This window comes from Panthera tigris, chromosome C1 (assembly GCF_018350195.1).
Source record: "Panthera tigris isolate Pti1 chromosome C1, P.tigris_Pti1_mat1.1, whole genome shotgun sequence".
Lineage (NCBI taxonomy): Eukaryota > Metazoa > Chordata > Mammalia > Carnivora > Felidae > Panthera > Panthera tigris.
Window position 1 is genome coordinate 34276440 of NC_056667.1, and position 10431 is coordinate 34286870.

Consider the following 10431-nt stretch of genomic DNA (forward strand, 5'->3'; position numbering starts at 1 on the left):
ATTCTCACATTATTACATTCACAATTCGTATTACATTCATAATTCAAAATTACATTCATAATTTCTCATTTCTAGAATATGTGGGGATGCTTCTTTTAGTCCTTTTCTCCTACTGCATGGTGTCTAGGTGTCTTCTTCCTCCCCCACCACCCATGATCAAATGTAGCATATATAAGCTAAGAGACTGAGGGGGCTAAAGCCTAGTTCCTGAAGTCAGACCTGGTTTTGATATTGATTGTGCCACTGATTTGCTGTGTCTTACCAGAACTTCAGTTTCCTCATCTGTAAAATGGGACAAATTTTTTTTTAAGTACTCTACACCCACCATGGGGCTCAAACTCACAACCCTGAGATCAGTAGTTGCACACGCTACCAACTGGGTAGAGCCAGCCAAGCACTCCTGGGACAATTCTGACTCCAAAGGCTGTAAATGCTAAGAATGTAGTGCCTGAACAGTAAGTGCTCAATATTTGCCTGATTGACAGACTGCTGTGAGGATAACAGCAAATGCTTTCAGTATATATGATATGCAAAGGACTACTTCATAAAGTTTTATATCTAAACTCATTTGATCCAGCAATCCTATCAGGAGTGCTATTGTTACAACCCCCATCTTGGGGATGAGGAAACAGTGACAGACACGTTGAGTAAGAAGTAATGGCAGAGCACAATATTCAAACCCAGACAGCCCCGCACCTGAGTTGAAAATTAGGCAATGTCACCTCCCAAATGATAGAATGCACATGAAGTTCTGCTCAAACTGGAGTATTTTCAGGGAGTTGCTTTTTTTTTTTTTTAAGTTTATTTAATCTCTACACCCAACGTGGGGCTCAAACTCACGACCCTGAGATCAGGGGTCGCATGCTGCACCAACTGAGCCAACCAGGCGCCCTTAGGGGTCGGTTTTTCTGAGCTCTGCTGGCGGTTTGGGAACGGAAAGCGAATGCCTGGAGAGGCGGTCCAGGGGAACTACAATACCCACAAGGCCCCGCGCCTTCTGAGGTAGTACCGATTGCCTGGGGCTCTGAGACAGATTATTGGTTCTCTGTGGGCGGCCTGGCGAGGATTGGAGGGCGGGAGCCGTGCTAGTTTGATTGGTAAAACTACCACCAGCCCCGCCTCAAAAACCCGGAAGTAATTCCCTCGTTGGTCCGTGTGTAGTGGTGTAACGGAGAAACTTGAATTTGGAGGGGTGGAGGGATGGTTCAAGGGCTGCGCACTGATTTCCCAGCCCCACCGTCCCCACCAAGTGACTCTGACTCTTTGGGGGTTGCTTTTGAGGACGCGGTGCCTGAGGCTGACCGAGGGAGGTCCCTGCTGCTTTCTGCCACCCAAGCTGTACCTCATGGAGTCTACGTTCAGCAGCCCCGCGGAGGCAGCGCTGCTGCGAGAGGCGGGCGCTGCCGGAGTGCTCACTCCTGTCGCGGACCTGGACCGCGTGTACGAGCTGGAGCGAGTCGCTGGATTTGTCCGCGACCTAGAGTGTCAGCGGGTAAGGGCAGATTGGGGAGGGGTGGCTCACCTCTGGATGGGTCGCCCAGAAGATCGGGATCTTGGTGTAATTTTGTGAGGATGGAGGTGCGGGAGGAGTTGCTCCTCTGGGAGGAGGGGCTTTGAAGGTCAGGTAGGAACTCTTGGAAGGTTTTCCTTAAGAGGCCCTCGGTGGAGGAGAGGTTGTTCATGACTCCATGGCTTATGCTTACAGGTGGCCTTGCAGTTCCCTGACCAGCTATTGGGAGATGCTGGGGCCGTGGCTGCACGACTGGAGGAGACCACAGGGTCGAAGATGTTCATTCTGGGCGACACAGCTTATGGCAGGTGTGAATTTGAGCTTGAAGATTGAGGGTGGTGTAGGTCTACTGATGCAGGGCTCATGGTGTTTCCCCCCTAGGACAGTGTCTGCCCCCAGCGGCTGTGTTTTTCCTTGATGATGATTCCTCCTCTCCTGATACTTCCTCCCCTCAATGACAGTGTCTTCTTTTCATAACATTATTTTCTTCAGTGGCCACATTTCCCATGAAAGGCAGCTTTTCCTGATGAGAAGTCTTCTCACTAATGGTATCTTTCCTGCAGCTGCTGTGTGGATGTACTGGGTGCTGAGCAAGCTGGAGCTCAGGCCCTTGTACATTTTGGCCCTGCCTGCTTAAGCCCTCCAGCTCGCCCACTGCCTGTGGCCTTCGTCCTTGGTCAACGTTCTGTGCACTTGGAGCTCTGCGCCAAGGCCTTTGAGGCCCAGAACCCAGACCCCAAAGCGCCTGTGGTGCTGCTAAGTGAGCCAGCCTGTGCCCATGCCCTGGGTGAGCGTTTTTGCCTGTGCATGCAGGAAGGGTGGACCAACTGCTTAGTGCCTTGATAGCCCCATTTCAGTACATTCCTGTAGAGCTCTCGATATGGCCTTGATCCCATTCTTTGCTTTTGGGTCACATTCAGCCTTTTGAGGATGAAAGGGTTCCTGACACCACCCCTTTCTTCCAGAGGCCTTGGCCACTCTCCTGCGCCCACGGTACCTGGACCTGCTTGTCTCCAGCCCAGCTCTTCCCTTGCCAGTGGGTTCCTGCAGTCCAGAACCTGAGCCCCTGGAGCGTTTTGGGCGCCGCTTTCCCCTGGCTCCAGGGAGGTGTCTGGAAGAATATGGTGCCTTTTATGTGGGGGGCTCTGAAGCCAGCACTGACCTTGACCTTGACCCAGACCTGAGCCGGTTGCTCTTGGGCTGGGCACCAGGGCAGCCGTTCTTCACCTGCTGCCCGGACACAGGGCAGACTCAGGATGAAGGTGTCCGGGCTGGACGGCTAAGGGCACGTAGACACTACCTGGTAGAGAGGGCCAGAGATGCCCGAGTGGTGGGGCTGTTGGCAGGTACTTTGGGTGTGGCCCGACACCGTGAAGCATTGTCACACTTGCGGAACCTGGCTCAGGCTGCAGGCAAGCGTAGCTATGTGTTGGCCCTGGGGCGGCCCACACCTCCTAAGCTTGCCAACTTTCCTGAAATGGATGTCTTTGTGCTATTGGCCTGCCCTCTTGGTGCTCTAGCTCCACAACCTTCTGGTGGCTTCTTCCGGCCTGTATTGGCACCATGTGAGCTGGAGGCTGCCTGCAACCCTGCCTGGCCACCTTCAGGCCTGGCTCCCTACCTCACACATTACGCGGATTTATTGCCTGGTGAGTGGTGGGGTACTGCCTGAGCTGGAACCACTTGGGGCATGGAATTGGGCCGGTATGGATCCTCTTTCTCCCTCCAGGCTCTCCCTTCCACGTGCCCCTCCCACCACCTGACTCAGAACTGTGGGACACCCCAGATGTGTCACTCATTACTGGGGAACTCCGACCCCCACCTGTCTGGAAGCCATCAAATGATCCTGGATGCTTGGCCCTGACCTTGCGGCCCCAGCTGGAGCTGGCTGAGAGCAGCCCTGCAGGTAAGTGTGCCAAGTCTCTGCTCCCAGCTGAACTCTTTCCCCAAATTCAGCCCACTTGGCCTCAGTCCCCTCTCTCTGCAGCTTCATTCCTTAGTTCCCGGAGCTGGCAGGGGCTGCAACCCCGTCTGGGTCAGACACCGGTGACAGGAGCTGTGAGTGGAAGACGAGGGATTGCCATCGCCTATGAGGATGAGGGAGGCAGCTGATACCATGTGGGGCCAGAGACACAGATGGGCTGAAGAATTGCTGCAAAGACCTTTAATACTCCCTGCATCAACCCCACTCCTCTGCCTGGATCCTTGATGCAGGGAAGGACAGACAGCCCCTCACTGAAGAAGGGGACCCAGCTCTGTCCTGTTGTGGCACTGGCATGAGGCTTAGCATATAGCGGTTTAATAAATGTCTGTTGAACTGATGGGGACTGACTTGGGGTTTCCTGAAGTCTTATGGGTCCGTCTGTCCTCCTGGGAACAGCCCAGGACCTCTGGCCAGTCCCAGTTTCTGGTGTGCAATTGAGGTTCTACCCTTGTCAAAGGTTCCAGGTGGTCTAGACCAGGGTTTCTCAACTTTGGTACTATTGACAAATTTGGGTCAGATAATTCGTTGCTGTGAGGGGCTATCCTTACGTTATAGGATGTTTAGCATTATCTCTGGCTTCTGCCCACTAGATGCCCCTAACATACCCTTCTTCAATTGTGATAACCAAAAATGGCTCCAGACATTGACAAATGTCTCCTGTGGGGCAAAACTGTCCCTCGCTGAGAACCACTGGTCTAGACCTGTGTTGTCCAATAAAGCAACTGCTAGACACGTATGGCTATTTAAACATGAACTTAAACTAGTTAAAATTAAAAACTCAGTTTCTTAAGGTGCCTGGCTGGCTCAGTCAGAAGAGCATGAGACTCTTGATCTCTCAGGGTTGTGAGTTCGAGCCTTGTGTTGAATGTAGAGATTACTAAAAATAAACTTTAAAACTAAGTAAAATAAATAGGGGCACCGGGGTGGCTTAGTCGGTTAAGCATCCTGCTTCAGCTCAAGTCATGATCTCACAGTTCATGGGTTCGAGCCCCACATGGGGCTCTGTGCTGACAGCTCAGAGCCTGGAGCCTATTTCAGATTCTGTGTGTCTGTGTCTGCCCCTCCCTGACTCATGCTCTGACTCCTTCTCTCTCTCTCAAAAATAAATAAACCTTGGGGCGCCTGGGTGGCTCAGTCGGTTAAGCGGCTGACTTCGGCTCAGGTCATGATCTCGCGGTCCGTGAGTTCGAGCCCCGCGTCGGGCTCTGTGCTGACAGCTCAGAGCCTGGAGCCTGTTTCAGATTCTGTGTCTCCCTCTCTCTGACCCTCCCCCGTTCATGCTCTGTCTCTCTGTCTCAAAAATAAATAAACGTTAAAAAAAAATTTTTTTTTAAATAAATAAATAAACCTTTAAAAAACAAATTAAAAAAATAAAAATAAAAGTAAGTAAAATAAATTAAAATGCAGGTTTTATTTATTTATAACAAGCATATTATAAAACATTATATAGGGGCACCTGGGTGGCTCAGTCGGCTAGGTGTCTGACTTTGGCTTAGGTCGTGATCTCACGGCTTGTGGGTTTGAGCCCCATGTCAGGCTCTGTGCTGACAGCTCAGAGCCTGGAGGCTGCACATTTTGTGTCTCCATCTCTCTCTGCCTCTCCCCTATTTGTGCTGTGTCTCTGTCAAAAATGAATAAATGTTAAAAAAAAATAGAATATTATATAAAAACAAGTACATTTCAGTGCTTATTTAGTCACATGAGAGGACCGTGTAGCTACAGGACATTTCCATTATTGCAGGAAGTTCTTTTGGACAGTGCTGGTCTACAATGACTAATTTGTTTCTCAGGGAAATCACAGAAACTTGAATAAACTAGATACTTTTTCTCCTGTTTATTTTTATTCGTCAAACACTACAGGTCCTGAAGGTCTGAATTGTATTTGACTGGATTCCTGTCCTCATAGTGGAATTGGGAAGAGAGGCAGTTAAGTAAGCAATTGCCACACAGTGAAACAGTACCATCTATAAGGAGGGAAGCCCCTGTGGACACTTCTTCATTCCCCACATTTGCAGAGAAGCGTGGTATGCTGGCATTGTCCAAAGTTAGTTAAAGAAGCAGGTGAACAGGGAGATGAGGTCCTTGCCCTCAGGGAGTGCCTGGTCTACTGGTAGAGGCAGATCTGTAAAAGGACCATGGCAACAGACAAGGTGGGCACCAATCGTGTATTCTACAAATAATGTATGGAGTGTGCTAGGCACTGGGAATACAGCAGTAAGCTCAAAAACCCTTTCATACTGCTTACATTCTCATGGGGCGGGGTGTGGGGGGGGGGGGAAGAGATGAACAAAATAAAGTAATTGGCATGCCAGATGGTGATAAGTACTATGGGGAACTATAAAGCTGGGAAGGGGTGTAAGGAAGAGTGGGTTGCAATATTCAGCAAGATAGTTAGGGAAGGCATTTTGAAGAATGTGACAAAGACCAAAAGGAAGTTATGGAGTGGACCACGTGGATAAGTAGACCAGAGAACAAGTGCAAGGGTGATGTACTGGGGGTATGGCTGGTATGTTCAAGGAAAAGCAGTTAGTGGAAGAATATTAGATGAAGTCAGGTAAGGGGCATGGGAAGCCGCACTGGGAGAGGCCTAGTGGGCCATTATAAGGACTGTGGCTTTTATTCCAAGTGAAATGGCATTTTAAACCAAAGAGTGACATGATCTGAAGTTTCGTAAGGATCACCAGGGCAACCGGGAAGCCCAGAGCAGGTTATCACCCTGCCTCTGGGTTAGGGAAGGCTTCCTGACAGGGCTTTCCGGGGACCAGTAGGTGTTAGCTGGGCAACGGGATGAGCACGAAGAAGAGTGCTCCAGGCAGAAGAAAGCATGAGCAAGGTGAGAAAGCATGACACTCTCACGGAACTGGGTAGGACGACAAGGGAGGGGGCCCAGGGGATCCAAGCAATGGCTTGGAGGCTAAGCTAGGGAGGCTCAAGAGCAGGCTCCGGTGTATTGCAGGGCTGGTGGGCCGATCTGGGACTGAATGTCAGGGCTGAGGAGGCGCAGATTTGGAGAGACGCGACAGGGACCACCTAGAGGTCGAGGTACTAATGACGCCAGAGCCTCTTCCGAAGCGCAAGACTACAACAACCACAATCCTTAGCGCTTGCAGTTCCGGCGTCGCCAAGTCCTAGACGGGAGGCGACGCGGCGCGGGGTCACGTGGTGCGGGCGCGTCACGTGGATAAGTCAGGTGACGCTGCGGGGCGGGCGGACAGACTGCGGGGCGGACGGTGGACGCAGGGACGCGGGTTTAGCAGTGGCCCCACGGACCCGAGCCCCGCCGTCGTTGCCGCCATGACGGGGCTAGCGCTGCTCTACTCCGGGGTCTTCGTGGCCTTTTGGGCCTGCATGCTCGTCGTGGGTGAGGCCGGGCCCTGGCGGGCGGGGCCGACATCCAGTCCGAGCTGGTGGGGTTAGAGCCCAGAGGGAGAAGTGGAGTCCCGGGAATGCTGGGCCCCTATGCTGGCCCTGTGCCTGAGGCTCGAGGACTTGCCTCATGCCTGTTGGGGCTTCTGACCCTGACAGAGGAGACCCAGATCACCAGCTCCTTGAAGGAGGGGCGCGGGCGGTGGGAGGTAGGGGCCGCGAGAGCAGCCCCGGTCCCTCTCGGTCACTACCACCTCCTCCCCCCGTCTCACTGCTGCCGCCCCTCGCTTGCTCCTGATGGTCCTGCTTGGGTCACGAGCCGACTGTTCCAGTTCCTCTTTTCCCGGTCGTTTTGCCCTCCCCCACCCACAGCTTGTTGGGTAAACAGCGGCTCAGACTGGGCTGGTGGAATCTGGTGTTCTCGGCCAGAGCTTCTGCTCCCTTCTTTTCTCCAGAGTGTCCAGGTCTGCCAGTAGCTGCCAGTGGAGGGACTTGGTCTGGGAGGAGGAGTCACCGGGCGGGGGGATATGGTACTGAGGGAGTGGCAGAAAATGGAGGCCTGAGCAGAGGGATTTGAATAGATAGCCGCGCTTTGACACGAAAGCCAGCTTGAGGACTCTCCCTTGACCTAGGTGTAGGCAGACCTTCGAGGAGATGGCACATCAGCCGGGCAGCAATTTCTTGTCTAAGTTGAGAAGCTTCTCTTTGGAGAGCCGTCTCTAACCCCCCCCCCCCCTTTTTTTTCTCTCCCTGCTGCAGGTATCTGCTACACCATTTTTGACTTGGGTTTCCGCTTTGATGTGGCATGGTAAGGGAGGGCAGGGAGAGGATTCCCCTAGGAGCTTTTCTGCAGCCTTTCCTCTCTGACCTAAGGCCTCTACTCCCCCCCATCCCCAGCTACCTGCGATATGGACCTTTGGGAGATATGAAATGTTTTGTCCCAACATGGGGGTTGGGGGCTGGATTTCGTGCCCACTTCTCCACTGGGGCTGAAATTGCTTTCCTCCCTGTTTCCACACCAGGTTCCTGACTGAGACTTCCCCCTTCATGTGGTCAAACTTGGGCATTGGTCTGGCTATCTCCCTGTCTGTGGTTGGGGCAGCATGGTGAGTGTTGGGGTGGTGGGACTGGGGGGAGGGGCTGAGTCATAGCAGGTGGTCATTGGGTCCTTAGTCATCCTGGGGTCAGTGACAAGCTTGGGCTCTGCTCATCAGTTTCTTATCCTTCCACCAGGGGCATCTATATTACTGGCTCTTCTATCATTGGGGGAGGGGTGAAGGCCCCCAGGATCAAGACCAAGAACCTGGTCAGGTAAGTGTAGGGCCTTCGGATGGTTGTCAGAACCAGCTGCATTGTGAGCTGCATATTTGTTTGATCTGACATGCTGCTCCTGACCAGCCCCCAATGGGGTGGGGTATCAGTGGGGGAAATGGTGGCTGGGGACTCTCTGGGGACGAAGGTTGGTTTCTTTCTTATTTTCTCCTCTCCATCCCCATGCCCACCACTACCACTACCAGCATCATCTTCTGTGAGGCTGTGGCCATCTATGGCATCATCATGGCAATTGTGATTAGCAACATGGCTGAGGTATGGAGAACCAGGGTAGGGTGGGCATCTATTCCAGTGTGTTGGGTACAATGCTTAGTGATATTGAGGGAGGGGGAGTGGCATAAGGAGTGGTTTCGGATTACTTTTCTGTCTCCCACAGCCTTTCAGTGCCACTGACCCCCAGGCCATTGGACATCGAAACTACCATGCAGGTAGGTGGATGTGTGAAGGAAAAAAAGCTGGGGCTTCATGTCTGTTTCCCCCCCTTCCATGGCCCAGCTTAGACTTATTTCAATAGTCTCTCACTTTGTTTGGCCTGCTTTGCCGAGTTGGGGTGGTGACTGGCCCCATTAGTCCATCTTGGGCCCTTGTCTTCCTCTCCCCTTGTGCCTGGCTTGGCCTCAATACTCTCTTTCCATCCCCCCAGGCTACTCCATGTTTGGGGCAGGCCTCACAGTGGGCCTGTCTAATCTCTTCTGTGGAGTCTGCGTGGGCATCGTGGGCAGTGGAGCTGCCCTGGCTGATGCACAGAACCCCAGCCTCTTTGTAAAGATTCTCATCGTGGAGATCTTTGGCAGTGCCATTGGCCTCTTTGGGGTCATTGTTGCAATCCTTCAGGTGATGAATCCCGTGGGGGAACCTGTGTCCTTGTCCCCAATCCAGACTCATTCTCCTTCCAGAGGAGCCACGGTGCTCCCTTTCCCTCTATAACCATAGAACCCCTGAATAGCTCCCCCCATTTCATTCCCATTTTTTGGTTTCTCTGTTTGAAGCTTTCTAATCTGGTATCATTGATAACTGTAATGTTTATTTCCCTGCTGCTTTGTGTCTTTGTCTTTCATTGAGTCTTTCTGTTCTGTTATTTTTTTGTCTATTTGTAGTCTAGACTGGGTTGGGATCTTGGCTGTGTGTCAGTCTGTCTTGGTGTGTTTGACTATGTTTCTCAGGGCTTGTGTGTATGTATGCTGTCAGTAGGACAGCATGTCTGAATTGTGTGCGTCTTGTCTTTGACAGTGTGTGAGCGTGGCTAAGGATCAGCCTGATGGTCTGAATGTGACTGAGTGCTTAGCTGGGTTGACTCTTGGTGACTGGTCCTGTCCATATGCCACTTCTCTCCATCTCTCTGTCCCACGCCTAACTCTGTGGTTGTCTGACTGTCCTTGTTCATCTGTGTTTGTCACAGCATGCCCATCCTGGTCTAGTCATCCATCTGTTGTGGTCTGTCCATTCTGCCATGGGTTTGCTAGGCCTGATCTGTCATTTGTCACTGTTTTATCTATTGCTCTGCCTCTGTCTGATTTCTCCTGTTCTTCTTTTGCAGACCTCGAGAGTGAAGATGGGTGACTAGATGATCTGTATGGGTGGGGCTGTGTCCCACTCTTATTTATTTGTGGTTTTCCTGGGACAGCTGGAGCTGTCATCCTTGGCCTTTCAGGGGGCTTGTGTTCAAGAGCCCTCCCTGCACTCACTTGTTTGTCAACTCGGAAGCACTGCCTGGCTGGAGCCTCAGTGTGGGAAGTGGGTCACTGATGACCGTGTGCAGCTGTGCACCTGTGTCCCACCTCCACCCCTAACCCATTTTCCTGGTGTTTGTGAAATAAACGTGGTATTTGTCTGGGTCAGTGCCGCCTCTGTTGCCTTCCTTTGCTACTTTCTTTCAGGGAGGGAGGGTAAACGGGCCTGTAGGCCTCAACCTAATGTCAGCCTCTTGGCACTTTTCTGGCTCATACATAGTCTCTACTCTGGACAGAACTAGTTCCTGGGTGGGGAGGTATGGTGCTGGGCTAAGGACTCTAGCCCTGAACATCCTTACTAAAAGGAACAAGGGAGTCTGGGGATATGGACCCAGGTGATTGTGCAGGGGAAGGGTCTGTCCTTAGTCCCATGTCTTCAAGGTTTTGTCTAAGCCCAGATGAGCCATCTGCTTACCTGGCTCTACCCTCCGGCATCCATCACCCTCTACCCCTCTGGAGCTTGGAGCCCATTCATTTGCCTCTGCCTATCCCCGTGCCATCCCCTGCCA

The 10431-nt window shown here is 52.2% G+C and overlaps 2 protein-coding genes across 5 annotated transcripts; both read left to right on the forward strand.

The window, feature by feature from the left end:
• The first annotated feature begins 1121 nt into the window (after nt 1-1121).
• On the forward strand, nt 1122-4313 carry DPH2 (diphthamide biosynthesis 2). Of its 3 annotated transcripts, none has more exons than XM_007077318.3 (6): nt 1122-1492; nt 1706-1818; nt 2074-2297; nt 2476-3159; nt 3240-3416; nt 3498-4313. In XM_007077318.3, exons 1-6 carry the CDS (start codon nt 1346-1348, stop codon nt 3620-3622), a joined length of 1470 nt encoding a protein of 489 aa, XP_007077380.3. In that variant the 5' UTR covers nt 1122-1345; the 3' UTR covers nt 3623-4313. The 3 variants fall into 3 exon arrangements, with proteins under 3 accessions (XP_007077380.3, XP_042851950.1, XP_042851949.1); XM_042996016.1 differs by lacking the exon at nt 1122-1492 and adding an exon at nt 1499-1624; XM_042996015.1 differs by lacking the exon at nt 1122-1492 and adding an exon at nt 1499-1619.
• Nucleotides 4314-6675: 2362 nt separating this feature from the next.
• ATP6V0B (ATPase H+ transporting V0 subunit b) lies at nt 6676-10030 on the forward strand. 2 transcript variants are annotated; one of them, XM_007077317.3, is made up of 8 exons: nt 6676-6855; nt 7620-7668; nt 7883-7966; nt 8094-8171; nt 8378-8447; nt 8569-8620; nt 8836-9026; nt 9730-10030. In XM_007077317.3, exons 1-8 carry the CDS (start codon nt 6789-6791, stop codon nt 9754-9756), a joined length of 618 nt encoding a protein of 205 aa, XP_007077379.1. In that variant the 5' UTR covers nt 6676-6788; the 3' UTR covers nt 9757-10030. The 2 variants fall into 2 exon arrangements, with proteins under 2 accessions (XP_007077379.1, XP_042852976.1); XM_042997042.1 differs by lacking the exon at nt 6676-6855 and adding an exon at nt 6917-7324.
• The last annotated feature ends 401 nt before the right edge of the window (nt 10031-10431 follow it).